Below are 19,217 nucleotides of genomic sequence, written 5' to 3'. Positions count from 1 at the left end.
CAAAAGATATGCAGGATTGTACAGAATACACACAAAAATAAGTACATCTTGCCCCTTAAAATACTATCATAAAAGTAAAAGAAAATCAGTTTTATAAAGATCAGATTTGTTTTCCTATTTTATTATGAACTGTGAAGTCTACAATCAGACAAATATGTTGTATTTATGCTTATACTGGTCAGATTATTTAAAAAAGTATAACAACTAAGCAGCCAATTCCATTATCAGTGCAGTCAGAGTTGAATGACTTTAGTTTTGTGTGTAACTGATGTACACATTTGTCTCAAATGATTCCTTTGATACATTTTAAGAGACACGGTGTATGTTGCTGTCCTTTGTAAGTCTATATAGGCTGATGAACCTGGAAGCAATGACATGGGAATAATCACACCTCAGACAGTTACTAAACAATGAGACATCACAAGGGAAATAAAGCAAACCCCATGAAATCATTTTACTTGTCTGAACAGTGGACTGGTTTAATTTTTGGAATTTATGCAAAGCACTTAGCTTTTACTTTAAAAATATTTTTCAGTGAATATATAATATTAAAACCAATGTAACGCACAAAAACAACACAAATAATGAACACCCCTTATTTGTATCACTTAGGGAATGATCACCTAGGTCCCATTGTCTTTTTAAGAGGAAATGCTAAAATAGTGAAACAAGCCTGTTCCTATAAGTTTTATTTTTACATGCAGGAGGAAGTGACAGAATTTCAGCTGTATGGTGAGACTTGTTTCTGTGTTTCTGCTGCTCAAAAAAACAACAACAAAAAACAGTCAGGTTTAAGACTGAACTTCTACTTTTCTCTGTGTTTCCATGGCAACAGATGAGATTTTCCACTGTGGATCAAACAGTGTTGTTCAAAGCTCTAAATCTATTCAATTCTCAAAAGGAACTAACGTGTTTGCGTGGGTTCCCTCCGGGTACTCCGGCTTCCTCCCACCGTCCAAAGACATGCAGCTTGTGGGGATAGGTTAATTGGATAATCCAAATTGTCACTAGGTGTGAATGTGCGAATGAATGTGAGTGTGAATGGTTGTCTGTCCCTGTGTGTTAGCCCTGCGACAGACTGGCGACCTGTCAAGGGTGTACCCTGCCTCTCGCCCTATGACAGCTGGGATAGGCTCCAGCGCCCCCCGCGACCCTGAAAAAGGATAAGCGGAAGCGAATGGATGTATGATGGTTTTGCTCTATGTGTTGTTTTTCACACTACCCAAGCTTTATTTTACCTTTCTGTTTTTTGCATTAATATTAGAACTGAAAATAAATGACCACACCTGGAGGTTTTTATTGTGGTGTGATGAATGCCCAGCTAGGAATATAATGAGTCGACTCTGTTGAGAACAGCTGCTACGGACAGCAGACATAAAACAAGACAAACTCAACTCCACTGTGAAATATTTTCTGTTGTGTTCACAGCAAACGCTTGACTATCTTCCTTCAGGCGATGATGTAAAAAATGTGTCTACATGCCACAGCATGTTTTTCATGTTAAGACATAGCCTTGCATTTTTTTAGGGCTTCAGGTATGAAGCAAAGCGTAAACACTGTTTAGCACAGTTTAGCACAGTTTAGCACACTTTACCGTTGCGCTCTTATGTAATACATTACCTACGTACACTGCTGTCAACATATAATTGTGTTGTATTCCACCAGATGAAGAAACAAACATGATTTATTTTGGAATAATGATAAAACCTATTAGCAGTCAGGAAGACAAGCTTGATAGCAATAAAACTGTTTATTATTGTCAGTATGGCACAAAGTAAAAAGAAGGGTTTGGAAAAATCAGCCATAAAGTGATATTATGACGATATAATGAGTTTGCCATTATTTAAAATAATTTAGATAGTCCCACAGTAGCACCAACTTAGTATTTTTTTTTTTTTGAATTATCATGGATGTCTTTCTCTTCTGACAGAATACAGATACTGGCAAACACAGCAGATAGCATCAAATTATCTGTATTGTTTGATTAATTTTCTTATACTGTTATTTAATATCAGAAAATCTACCAGTATAACCGACAGAAGACATTTGTATTTCATTTTTACCATTGACTATACAAAGCCGAAGCTGGGACAAAAGAGTTTGGTCATCTGCCTCGTTGTGTTGTCAATTCAGAACGCATAAAAGAGGGGACAATTCTTCTTTGTCTTCTATTTTATACCCGTGGTGGGAAAAAGCAGTTGTGTGAAAGGTAGACACAAAAGCTGAGGGTGTGAGCTGACCGAGGCAGTGACACACAATAATGGTTCTTGTGCGTGACAAAGACACCCACAGAAGCAGTCTTGTGCTATAGCTGTAATCAAGAGAAGATATCTGTCTGCACATCGAACAAAGTAATTGATTAACAATGTTGTGGAAATAGCTAAACTATCTTGCAGATTTTTAAAGGAAGGTCAGGAAAAAGAAAGACTTTTTACTCATTTATTTGAAACCTTTTTGAAATAGAGCACATAAAATGGCAAAGAGTTAAAAAGGGTATTGGGATAGTTTACAATTTCTTATAGGCTTTCTATCATTAGTTTGAGTGTATGTACATGATTAGTGAAGCACACAGACTCCATAACTGAGTGCAGGTAGTTCAAATGTTGCAAAAATATTAACTGACATTATATTTAAAGATTCTACAAACAATTAAAATATACAGGTGGGAGGAATGGAAAGGAACACTTATTGATAGCACGAGTGAGTAATCGTATGACACAGCAAAATTAAAAATCATCAGAGGAAAACCTAGAGGTTTCTCCTTTATCAACAAGAACAAACCAACAATAGTATCACTATTCCAACCCCCAGTGCCTTACCCATCCCCTGACCCCTGAGTTTAACTCATTTCTCTACTAGTTCAACAGTATTGTGTACAGATATCAACCAACAGTTTACAAAGTAACGACATCATATGAGAAATGTATGCTCAAAATAAGGAACAGGAAGTTGAAATTAACCTACTGGCAGTTAATACATCCAGCAGCCTATTTTAAAGTACTGAGGTCAAGAGCTGTCAAACCAACTGGTGAGCAAGCAAACAAAAACCCCTTCAAAACACTTAACATTTTATTTAATTGTATAAGTGGTTTCAACCCTCTTCCCCACAACTGTATTCTAAATGCTGCTGATATAGACATCTGTAAAGTAACTTCTGGTAGATAAGTAACTTCTAAAACAGATGTAAAACATCAACACTAAACTGACCACAATATACTAATTTGTTATTTCAGAACATTTAAAGATAAATACACATGTTTTAGGCTGAGCTACAGAAAGAAAACATAAAACCAGCTCTAACTAACTAATGACTATGTTAGCTTGCAGAACGGTGTCTGCAAACAGATTTGGTGCAGAGATGTAGGGAGTGTAGAAGTGATTCAATGTGACATGTGCATGCAACCCTGCAGCTGTAGGAGAGTCAGCCTCTTGTGCATAGTAGCTCACCAGATGTGAGTCTGTCACTTCAAATGTCCCCGCATTCAGCGGCACTATCCTCGTGGTAAATGCTTATAAACAGAAAGATTTCACTGTGGTGCCAGTTGTGACTTTAGCCCCACCAGCACTATGTGACATAAGCAGAATAAATGAACAAGGTGAGGGTTTAGGCTACTATGATAACTGTAATCATGCTAACTTGTGGTTACAAAATCATGTGCAACATCTGAGACAGGAAGTGAGAGGACTAAGTATAGAGTGAATGCCAGTTTGCATGTTTTTAAAGAGGGAGACAGAAGTTTTGCAGCACCAATAGTGGGATGTAAGCAGAGGAAGTGAGTGTTTTTGTTCAAGGGGCAAAAAAACACAACAAAAAGCAGCTCCTGGACAAGTTGTAGTCCAGATGTTTGCAGATGTGTGGCCCTTCATGGACCAGCTACTTGATAACACATAAAAAAGCAGAGTAAGTCCCCTGAGCTCCAAATACCAACTTCTACGTCTTACACAGTAAATGAAGCTTCTGTAACTTATATTGTAGCTTTCTTAGCTGGTGAGATTAGCATTTCTCTGAAATGGTTCAAAGTATGTTTCTGGAAACCTGCAAGGCAGTTATTTTGTGTCTGTGGTGACATTTGATACTGGCCAAGCAATCGCACTTTAGGTGGCAAAGAAACATCCCCATCGAAGACAGAAACGTCTTACCATACCCAAACTGTTAAATCTCCTTCGCATCCCACGTTGGGCAATTTACAGCCGTGTTAAAGTAGCTCAATTGTGAATTTGTCTGAGTTTCAAAGGTGTGTGACAGGATGTGGTTAAAGAGCTGCAGCACCAAACTGAAGAAGCAAAACTCAGTTGAGTTAACTGAGCTGATGGGCTTAAAGCATAAATACACTAATATAGTGTTGGAATAAAACATAAGCTTCAACTGACCTGATTCTTCTTTGCTGAACTTTGTAATTATTGTTTGTAAAACAGGTCAGTAGCTATAAAGTATTATAATTTTTAAAAATGTGCTTGTTTGCAACTTCGACATGGGCTGTGAACACTTCTGTTCTCCGTTCACACGAGGTTTAAGACAGACGCATGTGTAGTGACCTAAAGCCATTTAAAGTGATGCCATCAGGATGTTTACTGTGTGCACTTCTATTTTATACTCTCTACCATGTCACAAACTGCCCCAAATGTCAGACAGTCATAAAACTATTATGTCCAGGTCAGTGGATCATACCAGGAAGTCAAGTTGATAACTCCTTAGCAAAAGCACAAATTTTTGGAAATTCAGACAGCATCTCTGAGGAATGTGCATAGTGTTCCTATAGCTGATGCACAGTAAAGTGTCTAAATGCCTGGATCAATATATTGATTTTTCAAAAAGCCTTACAGCTGTTTTAACATTTGTGACCATGTCATATACACACACAAACTCTCAGGAAGTTTAATGTATTCCGCAGCTATGTAGAAGTTATAACAGCTTGTTGAGAAACAAGACATCTGAGGCCATGGCATTCAGATTTGGTCTAGTTTAATCTCCCCTTAATTAATATGGATAAGCTCTGGTTGTGTGTTTGTTTGTGTGTGTGTGTGTGTTTTTGAGTGTACAGCTCAAAGTGGGTCTGAGGAAGCTGTCAAGACAAAGCAGGGTTTAAGTTTTTGCGCTGTAATTTCCGACCTCTGCTATTTATGACAATGTCTCTCTTCCTTTTTTCTCTGTTTCTAGTGGGCTGTTTCCACATCACGCTGTGCACCCCTGCAGAGGAATCTGCATTTACATAGAGTAACATACAAGCCTCACCTCTTTCTGCACATATATCAAGCACTATTAAAACATTTACCACTTAAATGCTTAAATGGCTAAAAAAAAAAAAGGGGGGGGGGGGGGGGGAATGAATGAAGTCTGCATCAAATGAATGTGCGTAACAATTATATTATGTACAAGCCCCCAAAACTATAATTATAAGTGTGCTTAAAAAAAAGAAAAGATCCATGACTGGATTTTTATTATCCCTGTCTTTTCTGCATACCTACAGCAACAGCTTTAGAGCTCATTCTAACCAGAAACAGGAAATGAAATCTGGTTGTTTTCATTTTCATAGACTTTTGCTGATAGCAACAAAAGTCTGTAATAACAGCACAGCCATTTTTAAGGTATTATCAGTGGCCCTACCATAGTGCAGGAACATTACAGCCTTTGTACAAAGACATAGCAGGAGGTAAAAGTGATACTGCAGCATGTCCTATCATGTTAGGCATGCAGTTTACATAATCACTACACCAAGGTGAGGCTGTTGTCTTCTTAGGGTACATAGTTGTGTAATTATATCCAGCACAAACCTCCACAGTTAAAAGGAATAAAGGAGAACTTTAAACTCTGACCTTTAGGGTCAAATGATTTAACAGTACATTAACTTCCTACTAGCTTCAAAGAATAATGCAAAAAATGGATACAGTACAAATCCGTATTATCTTGACAAGAGGTAACTATCATATTAACATGTGCCTTTGACTCCATATGTCTCATATTACAAAGAGAAAACATAGCAAGTATGACCTAGTTTTGTCAATGGAGTAATGTTTGGGGATTTTTGCTTAGAAAAATCCGTTGTCAGGGGTATCACAAAAATAAATAAATAAACACAGCAAATGCATGAGTTATTTTAAAGTATTGAATTATCATTTAAAGGGTTAGAAAAGGCAGTTTAAAACAGATATGTGTTAAAATATAGTTACATGGCAGAAAGTGCAAGAGGAAAGTTCCCCATTAAGTAACCACAGATTTTGAAGAACGACTCAAAAGAACATAATGCAGCTTCTGCAGGCACAGTACAGGTACATACAGTTTTCATTCTAATGTTGTATGTGGAGTCAGCATCTGCCAAGGAGTGAGAAACACTGAGAAATGAATTTCCTACATGTCTGGCAATATGCAAAGCACCTCCATCAGGTCTGCAAAAGACTGTGGCAGACTTACTATTCCACTGTAATGTTCTGAACAGGCAAGCCCATTAATAAATTATGGTAAGTCGCACACACTGACCCTCTTGAGACATCTGGTGCTACCCATCGAGCCAGCCTGAGAGCATGGCACAGCTGCGTCTGCTCCTGCATTATCGCTAAAAGGAGAACAGGAGGTGTCCAGCTGAGGTCAATACTTGCATTTACCTCATCCTGCTAATCAAATTGAGGTGCATGAGTGAAAGTGTCTCCCAGACAGCTTGAATTCCCCAGGGTCTATCTGTCTAGTTGTACTGGGTTCAACCTCACTTAACATCAGTTCATTGTTTATTCTATATGCAGCCATCATTTTAGGGGGAGCACCTGCACCTAAGATCTTCTGTCTGGAAGTAAAAGGAGATTTCTGTCAGGTCACAAAACAAACAGTGCCATTAAATTACAGCTGCAGCAACAAAATATCAGAGGTGGAAGTTTCTTTGACTAAATGTTTGAGTTTCTTAAGCTACTAGTTGGAATGTGACCATCAGCAATACCTCCTAGATTTGTTGTATTAGGTTTCTACTCATGCAAGGTGATACTTTATGCACAAGCTCAGTATTAACTTTCAAATTTAGCACACTAGCCCTGCGAATAATAGGTTCTCTAATCAGAACTCTACACAGCCTGTCAAAATGATTTCTCAAGATCGCTTCGTTTACTGCAGGGGGAAGTAACAGTTCCCTTCCTGAACCGTGGCAGAACTTCACAAGTTATCAGATTTGATGAGTTTTAGAGAGACCACACTATAAAGTAAGCAGCTAATTAAGCTGTTTTAAAAGGAAGCTTTTTTAAACATGACTCATATATAGACTCTGGCCAAATCTGGACAACAGTGCTCAAAGATGTATTACCTCAAACGCTAGACTACATTAGCGCTGTGGCAGCGGCCCATTTCTACAGCAGTTAGTATTGTCTGCAGTGCATTCATTGCTCATGGCATCTTCCACTCAAGGCAGGATGTGGTTGTGTACACACATCACTTTCAAAATAACTCTTCAACAGCCTTGTCTCTCCTTTTATAGTAAAGGCCGTGCTTATTGCACCATAGCCCACAGTGAGGGACTCACTGGATGAAATGTGCGTGCCCACATAGAAGCAGCTGATTTTCTCTAAAAGTGGCATGTATCTTACAGGCAGAGGGTCAAACAGGGGTTTGTTATGCCCTGTACTAACAGCACTAAAAACTTCTAATGAGAGGGGAGTGCTGGCCTGAGAGGTTTTTAGGAAGTGGGGAGGTGCACTTCCTGAAAATCACCGATGCTGAAACAAGGTTCTGCATTGCATGAAGCAAGATTACAGAACCACTTTTAAAACACTAAGAGACAAACACATAAACAATGACAATATGTAAAAATAATTCAGGTCTTTATTTTCTGTGCATGATCTAACACATGCGTTTGAAATGATCAAATTAATGATATGCTGCAGAGATGGTCCTGTTATTAGTAAGAGGGAAAGATGAAACTCCTGATCAACCGATAACTGTCCCTTTTTTTTAAACTGCCTTAACTTTGTATAATGCATCTTACTTCATTCCAAATCATATATAAACAGAGACTTTAGGTAATGGTTAAAAAACAAAGGAACACAGATAATGCATTTTGAATTTCTGATTACAACAGTGGACATAGGAACTTGTCATCTTTTTTCAGTTCCTGCTTCTTTATATTAGTAACTGGCTCCACCTTCTGGTAAAAACTGTTTACCTGAAGAAAGGTTTCAATTTTATATCCTATAAATAATATTGTCTATACTTGTAATTTTTTTTTTAAAAAAAGGAAAAAAAAAAATTAGCCAGTGTTTGCAGGCCTTATAGTAGTTTAGTATAATTTCAATAGCATAAATGCGCTGTTATTATGTAGCAGCGTGGTGTGTTTTATTTACCAAACACAAATGAAGCATTTTATGTGTTTTTGTTTTTTCTCTCTCCCCTGTGTTTTTCATGATAAATATATTCACATCCAGCTTTTCAGAGAAGTGTTTAAAATTTCAGCCCCTAAACTTCCACTAGATTAATTTGGTGTCTTGGGCTAAACCTCAGAGTTTTCGCCAAGACAGGTGAGGGCGCTGTTGTCACGGAAATGCCGGCTTTATCAAATTAAACACAGAGTCAACAGAACAGCACCAAAGAAATAGCACTAATGTCCTGTATAGCACGCATGACCTACATGCCTGACATGTGAGTCACATTTAGAGTCACATTTCACACTAGAAATGAAAGGCAGTGTGTGTGAGAGTGTGTGTGTTATTGGACAAGGTCTAATCATTAACTACTGTACCCATTGGAGCAAACTGCCAGGTCTTCTACTCTAAGCGGTCAGTTACAGATTGTAACTGATCATCCATCAAGCTTATTCATCATACTTGGACTGAACTTTGTGGAATTGATCACAATCAGGGGACGCCATCAGTGTGCCAAATTTCAAGCCTTTTTTTCCTATACAGCAATAAAGAAGAAGACTGATGAAGAAGAAGAATGACAAATGATGAGGAATGATGAAGAATATGTATGAAAAACTGTACTGGTTCCTCTCCAGCATTGCTACTTGGCCTCTTGTTAATCTTGCGTATCCTCTACTCTGTAATGGATTGTTGTTTACATAGATATGTCTATGTTACACAGCCACGCTTACCACGAATGTTTATTATTTTCATAATAAATCTATGCAACAACTGGAGAGTCCAGACTGAATTTATTTTACCCTTCTCTCTATGCAAGCTAAACGAGCTATAACATCTATTTAGCAAGCTGAAACGTTTCTCCCTCCTGACATGAGTACCAAATGTCTGGAAAAATAATCACAGGCTTCTATTGTTCGACCACAGTATTTAACTGCACACTTCCTTCTCATCTGAAAGCTATTTCCATTGCAATTTTCAAATCATGTTAAACCTCTTTCCCCGATGTGACTCTGAGCAAAAATCTAAAGTGTAAATAAAACAGATTTTGGATTTACAAGAAAAACAAACCCCCTCAAATGAATTTCAACAACAAATGTAAACTACAGCCTGAAGCTCCAAAAGGAACAAGACCTTATCATTTCCAAGCAAGCAGACGAGCAGGACCAGATGTTAGAGCGTACCCTGAGAGTGTGCAAACTCATTAAACACTTTTATGGCTGAACTTGAAATAAACGTGTGTGAGAGAGCAAAGCTTTATGTGCTACCTGAGAGCAAGACACCAAAGGGTACGGAGCTGCTAAGGACAAGCCTGTGCATGTCTGAGTTTGACAGTTATTTGATACAGCTGATTATTAAATAAAACAGAATCATAAAAAGCAGCTAATGCATGTAAAATTCATCAAGGAAAAGAAAAATAAAGTTCATTTGATTTTCTTTTTTTCTTTTTTTTCATTTGAGCTTCTGCAGGGTTTGAGTAAAGAAAGGATTACCCCTTAACATTTTCCCCACCCCCCTTACAAACCCACTCCTACCTCCAGAAGTCACCACCTCATCCGTCTCAGTCCAGTGTCATTTCACAGTGACAGCCAACCTCTGGAATTTCAGTGTAGAAGAAAGAGAAGCAAATCATGGGGCACAGAGTGTAGCAACAGCATTGAAAAGAGTATGACAGAGATATTTTTTCCCTAGAGGAGATTTTGACTTTGCGCTCTGGAAATACATGAAATCCAGTGTGTCTTGTGAAAAACTGAGACTTGTTTCTGTCTAGGCAATTTAATGAGCGTAATCCCCTGGGAGGAATAGTCAGAACGCAGAGCAACCAAAGTCAGCTCCGTGGGAAACAAGGCATTACGGCTGCTCACTGTGACAGACATGCAGCCACTTACTTTGGTCGGTGCTCTTTTTCTCCTGCTCCACATCTCTGCTGGTAGCACAGACGCCTATAGGTAAGTCAATCAAGTCGAGCAACAGGCCGTGTGATGTTGTATGGTGTGCTTCTACTCTGAAAAATCTGCTGCAGGTAAAAACGTTGCTAAGTCAAGACTCAAAAATAAGTTAAAGTATGATGTCAGACAGATGTTTACGTACCAAAGAATTCCAATCACATTTCAGGAAGGCTGAATGCCAGAAATAACACAGCAATGTTAATTATAGTATCAGATAATATACAATTCAACCCGCTTCCTCTTTAAAAAGGTGGAATCTCAAACACCTGGAATATTAGTTTCTCCATACACTGTTATTTTAAGTGGGGCTTAAGGAATAACACAAAGCCCTCTATTTTGCAGTGTAGAATATGCATAAACCTTTAACAGGGGGAACTGTTATTTTGAAAATATGTACACACAACATTGCCCCTGCTAACAGAAGACTAAGAGAGTGCAACTTCTAAATATGGCACGGCAACTGTTAATAACTGAAGAGCACCTGTCTCTCTTAGGAGACTGTGTCCTGTGATCTATTCTGGTTGATTTCTATAAAGACACGGATTCCTCTTGTCCTGCCTGGGATTTAAGTATTTGGCTGTCAGCCTAAAAGCAAAGCTAACGATGCTGAAAGGTGCAGTCAGATTTGAATGCAAGATTGTGCTATTTTTGGAATCACTTGCTCAACTAAGTTATGGTATAAATGTTAATCGAATTTACAAGTTAAAATGTACACATGCAATGTAATCTATATGTACCGCAGGTTATTTTGAGCACACCGCTGACTCTTTAACCACAAGTCAGAATAACCTTCCAGTTGATATGCATCAGCCTCCAGAAACAAGACAAAGATCAAAGCCGATTTTTAAAAGTAGGAGATATAGTGTGGGGGTGCCAGTGTCTGATTAGTATGTTTTTCTACATCTGTAGCCTACATCCTGTCAGCTGGCTGTTGCACCATGGGGAGCCCAGCTTCTAGTGCTAAGCAAGCCTTGTGAGGAGACACTTTATTTAGGTTGCTTGTTGTTTGGACCATAATTAAAAGTGGATGCCAGAATGCCTGCAATTGAGACATCTCAGTTAGTGTGTGTGGGCCTAATTAAACATGATTCTATAATAACCTAAATTTATAATCAGTGGGGGTTTTATTTTTCATTTTATTTCTTTTCTTTCTGACATGAGATTTTGTTTAAAGGCTTAATTTGCTTTGGCTGTTGTGTGCACTCACCAGGGTGGGTTGTAAATTATATATATATATATATATATATATATATATATCTTACCTTTGACTCCTCCTTTTCCTCTGCAAAGGCACTACAGGCAAGTCCTTACTGGAAACCAACCAGGTGTGTGTCGCTATGGTAGGAGACTGGAGTGTTGCTATGGCTGGAAGAAAAACAGTAAAGGGCAGTGTGAGGGTAAGAACAGTATGCATTCAAAGGCCAATTTATAATCAGTAAGATAAAAATCATTAAGGCACTTAAAAAGCAAGCAGGCTGAGACATTTCAACTAACACGAAAAGCTTTCTCAATAAACAAAAATTTAGAGAGAACGAGCTTTACTGCCAAAAAACTGTATTCTGACTATTGTTAGTCTTTTCATGAGGGATATTTTTCTAACCCCCAAAAATGTGGAGGAAATTACATTCTAGATGTAAAAACCTTGCCTGTATAATAGAAATTTGTGGTTTTGACTGCAATCCATCATTTTCCACCACTGATATTTCTGTTGGTATTTTCTTCATCTTAAATGTTTTACCAGCCCAGTGTGAGCACGGGTGCAAGCACGGAGAGTGCGTTGGCCCCAACAAATGCAAGTGTTTTCCAGGATACTCCGGAAAGACATGTAATCAAGGTGGGTATTTGAGGTCATTAAATAATGTCTGGAAAGCAAACCGGATCCACAGATTAATTTATGGAAGGATTCACTTTTCCAGAAAGAAAATGTTTATCTGCTCGATTGATTGCTTTACAAAAAGTAAAGATCTTTCTTATTCTTAGACCTGAATGAGTGCGGCCTGAAACCTCGTCCATGTGAGCATCGCTGCATGAACACCTATGGGAGTTACAAATGCTACTGTCTCAACGGATACACCTTAATGGCCGACGGATCCTGTGCCAGTGAGTCCCAATGTGGATACATACACTGAGTGGAAATGCAGAGAACAGCTGCATATCAGGATGCATATCTGATAATTTGTGTTATTTGTGTTTGGACATGTAGATTCCAGGACCTGTGCACTTGCTCACTGTCAGTATGGCTGTGAGGAAGTACAAGGAGAGATTCAATGTCTCTGCCCATCTGCAGGGCTGCAACTGGGGCAGGATGGAAGAACTTGTGTAGGTGAGCGGTAACAGATCATACGTGCAGAAAAATGAATGTTTTAAGAAGTTAGTCTTATGCAAACAATGTGTTATATGGGGCAACAGCAACAGCCTTTATATAAAATAAGAAACACAGAGACTCTTTCTATGTCACACAGATTGAAGGTAACTGCATACTGGACACATTGTTTGAGGATTATATTACATGGTTTTGGCATGTTTTGCTTGTAAATCAACTGAATGCAATTTAGTTATATATCTTCCAACAAAACTGCTTGAGCTGTGGCTGCACCAGTCTGTCATGATCACACAGGGGAGGTCATATACAAGTTCAGCGGCATTAAATTTCACGACTGCCAAGAATGCAACACATTCAGAAACGGATTTACAACAAAAACATACTTTTCGTCCAAAAAGCAGCCAAATTCTAATTTTACCACATGTACTGTACAAAAAATGAATTCTGATGAGACACATTTATCCTGATTGTATTCAATGTGACATTCCATATACTTTATAGACCCCAACTGGCTTTAGGTCCACACTTTCAGTTGCTAACCACAAATATAGTAGAAACATTTTAAGCCATAGCAGCAAAAGACAATCATTTGTCAAATGTAAGCAAAAGCAGAATAGAATTGCAAATCATTTGCAGAATGTTTTGACTGTACGTCTATGCCCAATATTTGATTAAACATAGGGTATAAAAAAATCAAATGTAAAACATTTTGCTTTTAGTTAAATTTTGCACACTCGCCTGGATTTTGGGGAATGAGGTTTTACATTAATTACTATTACAATTTAAAATAAAAACCTTCTTGTGCATATGTCCTGTTATGTTGAGCTGTTAATAATTATATGCTTATTCACCACAGACTGCTAATCAAACACAATTCAGCAATGCTACAAGGCTTTGAGAGTTCCTATTTATGATTATCAAAATGATAAAGCCCCAAAAACAGTAACTAAATCTATAGAAATAACTGGTAACACACCCCTGGCAAAGCAAATAGCAAAGAGGAAGTGTTATTGACCAGAAGGTACTGGATATGACTGCATGTGAAAAGGTTTTTGAGGGACTCTATGCAGTCTTTTAAAAACTAAGTATGCCCCATTATTAAGTGGCTTTTTTCATATGATTTTAGCAATCTCTCACATCATTGTGGAGAAATTTGCTACTTTTCTTTGCAATGTTGCTTCTGTTTTTGCACTGATCTCTTAAGATCACTCAAAATTTCATGTAGATTGACTTTAAATAGGCCATTGCAGCACCTTGATTCTTATCTGTTTCAGCCGTTTTGTTGTAGATTTGCTGCTGTCCTAAGGATCACTGTCCCGTTGAACGACACAGTTTTAGCTAACCCTTTAGCTGTCGGCAGATGCCCTCACCTTTGACTCTAGAATACTTTGGTATACAGTGGAGTTCATGGTCAACTCAATGACTGCCTTTTGCCCAGGACAAATGATTGCAGAAAATCCCAAATCATCACCCCTCCACCATTGTGCTTAGCAGTTGGTATGGAGTCTTTGAGCTTGTATGCTATGGTTAGGTTTCACCAAAAATAGCACTATGCATTATAACCAAATATGTTCACTTTTGTCTGATCTGTCCAAATAAGATTATTCCAGATGTCTTGTGGTTTGTTTTAAACCTAAACTGTGCTGCCATGTTCTTTTTAGAAAGAAGGTGTTTTTTCTTGGCAGCCATCACAAACAAGCCATATCTATACAGTCTTTTTCTAATTTTTATGTTATGAACTTTAACATTTAACATGCTCAGTGAGACCTGTAGCTCTTGGGTGTTTTGCAGTTTCTCCTACCATTGCACCATCTGATCTTGGGGTAAATTTGCTTGAACATCCACTCTTAAGAAAACTGGCATTCTGTTAACACACACCTGAATGGTCCAGACCAGCAAACTGCTAAACCATCTGCTTTTATATCAGTGGTCAGATTTAGTGATGAACTATTAATTAAGTGCATTTGATTAGAAGCACTTGGCTGCTAGTTACCCTCTTGATGTTATCCTCTTGATTTTTATGGAATTGGTGAGGGTGTACTTAGTTTTTTCACAAGACTACAGAACTCTTGATAATTATAAAAAACATGGGCTCTTTATTTTCTCTCCTGCTTTGTTTCCCTTTAGATATTGATGAGTGTGTAACTGGGAAGAACCTCTGCCCATACAACAGACAATGTGTGAACACCTTTGGCAGCTACTACTGCAAGTGTCAGGAAGGCTACGACCTGAAATATGTCAACGGCAAATATGACTGTGTAGGTAAGGTATACATGATTATTAAGGGGAGTCATCTCCTCACTTTGAGTCCTAAAGGTACAAATAGGCTTCTTCCAATTCCAGACCTTGATGAGTGTGCAGCCGGCACCCACAAGTGCAGCCACCACGCTGTCTGTGTGAACACTCAAGGATCCTACAGGTGCAGGTGCAAGTCTGGCTTCAGAGGCAATGGCTTTGAATGCTCTGGTGAGATCCGAGATTCGCTGCAGAGAATTACAAATAAAATAATTTTAGCAAAGCCTTTCATTTCTACTGAGATTTGTCAAATTAAGGCATTCACGCTTGATTTAAAAAACAGACGAGGGTAATCAGTCAGGTAGGTCAGGAGAAGTTTTACAGCCACATATTTCATTTGGACTCTTTAAACATCTGCAAACAGCAGTCCTGGCAAGGCTAGTTTCCTGCCTTCAGACTCCCCTCCTCTTCACAGATGTTAACACCAGAGAACACAGATTGAAAACACACCTGTGTAAATACGACACTGCATTGTAGCCAGCCAACTGAAAAAGGAGAAATAAAGATAGTGCTGTACTCTTTGAACCAGACCCAGATAATAACAGGTGAAATCTCATGCAGCCAAATAACAAAAAAAGAGGTCAGGGCTTTCTGCGTAAATGAAAATGCCTTTATTTTCTGTAGTTAAGCCGTTTTATCAGAGTTCGTGGGATGGAGAAAAAGGCAGTGCAGATGATTCCCTGAATGGTGAGATTGTATAGAATCCAAGACTCTGTTTCTGCTATTCACTCCCTGCCCTGCAACCCATTCACTCATCTCTTCCTCTTGTCTATATATAAGAGCACCTCCCCCACCTCTCTCCCCTGCTCATGGCTGAAAATGTATGTCCATAGCACCTGCAGTCTGAGACCTCAAATCCTCAGCATGACCTTATACAGTAAATTGCTTGAGCATTTAAGAAACTAATTTAAGCTGTGCCCGCTTATATCTTATCTGCATGCAGTAGGAGAATCTGTTGTCTTAGCATGTTAATTTGTTATAGCTCTGCTCCTGTGGAAAGCATTTTATCAATGGCCTGGTAAGTCACCGCAGGGAAATATTAAATAAGAACTGCATCTGCAAAATACATGACAAACAAGAAAGGCACCTGAAGTCAAATACTATGTTTGTCAGTCATGATTGCAGAGCCATATGTCTATTCTGATTCCTCTTCCTGCCTGCAGCCATCCCAGACTCCCAGGCGAAGCCTAGGATTCTGGGAGGTAAACTGACCGACGAGGACATCAAAAATGTAATCCTCGAACCAGTCGCAACGCCACCTCCCAACATCCCCCTACAACCTTTTGACTATGACGGGGAGGTCTATGTTGGCACTACGACTAAAGGAACACAAGAGGAGGGATTTCCTGAGGAAGAAGAGGAAGAGGTGGAAGAAGAAGACAACCAGCTCAATCCAAGAGGAGACGTTTTCAGTAAGGGGCATATTGTTTGGCAGTGCTATGATAAATGAGTTTCACTATTCTGGGTGGTCTGCAAAGTAAGTAGTAACCATAAACAGACTAAACAAACTCAGTGTGATTCAAAAGAGACTGTCCTCTCATGTTTACATGACATCTGAATGTAATTATGGATTTTCAGCTGAAATAACTGTCTGAAAGGGCAGCTCTGGATTAAGGCCTTGACCAAAGAAGAAAAGGGGGTGTTGCTTCAGATCTGCTGTTAACCTCAAGCCCAGAGTTATCCCAGTCTCACTGACTTATCTATAAAGGATCAAAGGCACTATGATGATTATACTGGCATAAATAAAATAAAATGTCAACCTAATTTTGTTTTCTCAAAATCCTTGAATTCTTACTTACTCTGCTATATTAAACTATTGGTCACAACAGAGTGAATGTAAATTCCCAATAATAACCAAGTACTGTAAAATCAAGACTTACCAGCTTACATTTAAAATCTTCAAAACCCCATGAATGAGGTTGTCTTTCACTGATAATCTTGAATTTTATGGAAAGATCAGAGGCTGTGTAAGAACTCAGAAAGCAAGAGGAGACAGGCCCCAAGACATCCATCACCTCCAGGGAGGAATGTTAGTCTGCTGGCATGTGAGAGCCCAAGGATACAACTCATCCTGGGCCTGCTTCCCCATCCCTCAGGTGGAGGGGGAGGCGGGATGGGAATTTACAAAGCCCCTAAACCTTTTATTATGTTTTCCCCAAAACAGCTGTTGTGCAAACAGACTTGACTCCTTGTAGGAAGGTCTGTCATCAGCACTCTAGACTTCTCTAAAACAGGCCTACTCTGACTGAGCAGCTTCAATAATCCCAGCTGTCACTCATCAGACTGTCTGTGGCTGCATTTCATGGGGGTGATTTGCTGCTAGAGCTTTAAATTACTTGGAGGGGATATATGCTAAAGTTGTAGCTCCATTTTATGGTATGAGTGACAGCAGGGCAGGTCTTTACCTGTTGGTTAAAAACCCCTTTCTACCTGTCATCTTGAAAAACCTCTTTGCTGTATTATTTATGCATTAAGTTCTTTCCATTGCATATTTTTTAAGAGTAGTATCAGATTTGTGTCAGTTTTTGCACTCATTATCTTAGTCTAGTTCGAGTCTAATACAAAATCCACCAGGAAATCACGCGATCAGCTAAAGTTGAAAGGTATAATCTAAATGAAGTTAGGATTTAGAAAACTTTTGAACCAATGAATAACAGTTTAACTTAGGCATGCCTAATAGCTGAAAGCTTAAATGTGTATATTAAGATGAATTCACTCCATTTTTTCTTTAATTTAATCTCTAAACACAGTATCAGAGGACTTTGAGTCAGTGTTCGGACCAGCCACAGAAGTCAAAGAGATCCACATAGCGCCAGCTCAAGAAGGTAATCAAAAAGTGTGTTCATGTTTCATTGTTCCCAGAAAGTTGATTCTGTTCATCACATTGCGTTTTCATTGAGAGAAAAGTTTTGTCACTAATTCAAGTGACTTCTTTAGTCTCAAGACCAAAATCGTCCAGATGAACAGAATTAATTTTCTGGGATTTCCTTACCTGGATGATTGAGCATATATTAAGACATGTTATTGTTGTATAAGCGCTACTCAGCTAATTTAAAAATGTGTTCCTAATATTTACTTTCTAGAGTATTTCATGGATTGCAACTTTGACAAAGGGGCGTGTGAATGGATCCAAGACAAATCTGATGACATGGACTGGAGTGTAGCATACCATGACAATGGTAATGACCTGATGAATGTTACTTTTTCAAAGGAGAGATATTCATTTTTGTGCATTCAGATACTGTAACTTACATCAGCTACAAACCTTTTCAGGTGGTGAGTACTACATGGCTTTGAGTGGGCTTGTAGGGGAGCAAGAGGATGTGGCCAGGTTGAAACTGCTTCTTGGTGACCGGTCCCAGTATGGCAGCTTCTGCCTTACCTTTGACTACCGTGTGGTTGGCCCTGATGTGGGCACGCTCAGGGTACTGCTGGTCAACAATGTTTACCCAGTATGGGAGCAGAGTCAGAGCAGAGAGCAGGGCTGGCAGACTGAGTTTCTCACAGTGGCCTGGAAGGAGAAGGCCCCAGAGTCTGTAAGTCATTTACACATATTATAGAACATTATATTTAAAATCTTCTTCAATACTTGTGGCTAGCTATTATGGGATCTTGGCCTAAAAAGTAAATTCCTTTGATGTTCTGAAAAGGCAGCCATCACATTACTAATTTACTACTCAGATCAACAACCTTAATGTACAACTGTATGTCGGTTTGTGTTTCAGGTTATCTTTGAAGTTCAGCGCGGAAAAGGTCTTGGAGGTGAGATTGGGCTGGACACTGTTGTGCTGACATCAGGAACGTGTCAAGGGGATCCAGTCTTTTAAGAACATATGCCTTGACATTTATCCATGTTATGGTGTGTTTCTTGTGGATTTTTTTCCATTATTCCCTCAGTGCAGACACACAGTCTACAGGGAACAATACATAAACTAAGTGCAGAGAAATTCATGTCATCACAAAGCTGCTACATAGAAGCACCCTGCTATAGTTTTTTTTTTTTTTTTCAAAATCATCTTTTATGGTACAGATAACTCAGATCTCAGGAAAAGGTGAAAATGCTAACTTTGTTAGTCTGGTCCAACAGTATTGTGCTTAAACCATTGTTATGTTTGCAACAGTGCATTTCTGAAGTTAATAGTTAAAAAGTTAATAGTCCACAATATGTAATGTGAATTCTTAGGTTAATTATATCTGCAATTTTAATTGATCAACGTTTTTGAAGGCTGTTTAGTTTAAACAATTTAAAAAAAACTATCAGTGCATACAATTGTGTATGATTTGCTGTATTATTATACCATGTTATTACATTAAATGTT

General features: G+C 38.7%; 1 protein-coding gene across 3 annotated transcripts; it reads left to right on the top strand.

The window, feature by feature from the left end:
- The first annotated feature begins 9,868 nt into the window (after nt 1-9,868).
- Nucleotides 9,869-19,150, top strand: egfl6 (EGF-like-domain, multiple 6). Of its 3 annotated transcripts, XM_035906762.2 has the most exons (14): nt 9,869-9,997; nt 10,103-10,280; nt 11,571-11,677; nt 12,022-12,114; nt 12,261-12,380; nt 12,484-12,603; nt 14,731-14,865; nt 14,947-15,069; nt 15,523-15,585; nt 16,062-16,310; nt 17,649-17,723; nt 17,982-18,077; nt 18,172-18,434; nt 18,624-19,150. In XM_035906762.2, the coding sequence occupies exons 2-14, from the start codon at nt 10,207-10,209 to the stop codon at nt 18,723-18,725; spliced, it is 1,620 nt and encodes a 539-aa protein (XP_035762655.1). In that variant the 5' UTR covers nt 9,869-9,997; nt 10,103-10,206; the 3' UTR covers nt 18,726-19,150. The 3 variants fall into 3 exon arrangements, with proteins under 3 accessions (XP_035762655.1, XP_006788455.1, XP_035762656.1); XM_006788392.3 differs by lacking the exon at nt 15,523-15,585 and having other exon boundaries at nt 9,888-10,280; nt 18,624-19,147; XM_035906763.2 differs by lacking the exons at nt 14,947-15,069; nt 15,523-15,585 and having other exon boundaries at nt 9,888-10,280; nt 18,624-19,144.
- The last annotated feature ends 67 nt before the right edge of the window (nt 19,151-19,217 follow it).

The sequence above is a fragment of the Neolamprologus brichardi genome, chromosome 16 (assembly GCF_056152115.1).
Source record: "Neolamprologus brichardi isolate AB-2024 chromosome 16, ASM5615211v1, whole genome shotgun sequence".
Classification (NCBI taxonomy): Eukaryota; Metazoa; Chordata; class Actinopteri; order Cichliformes; family Cichlidae; genus Neolamprologus; species Neolamprologus brichardi.
Note: the sequence above shows the minus strand (reverse complement) of the source record. Positions and strands in the feature narration are given on the sequence as shown.

Excerpts from the sequence above, each read along its gene's own strand:
- egfl6 (XM_035906762.2), top strand. The coding sequence starts at position 10,207 with ATGCAGCCACTTACTTTGGTCGGTGCTCTTTTTCTCCTGCTCCACATC. Across the intron at positions 15,586-16,061 it reads TGCAGATGATTCCCTGAATG|CCATCCCAGACTCCCAGGCG; the intron begins GTGAGATTGTAT and ends TCCTGCCTGCAG. Across the intron at positions 18,078-18,171 it reads TGTAGCATACCATGACAATG|GTGGTGAGTACTACATGGCT; the intron begins GTAATGACCTGA and ends AAACCTTTTCAG.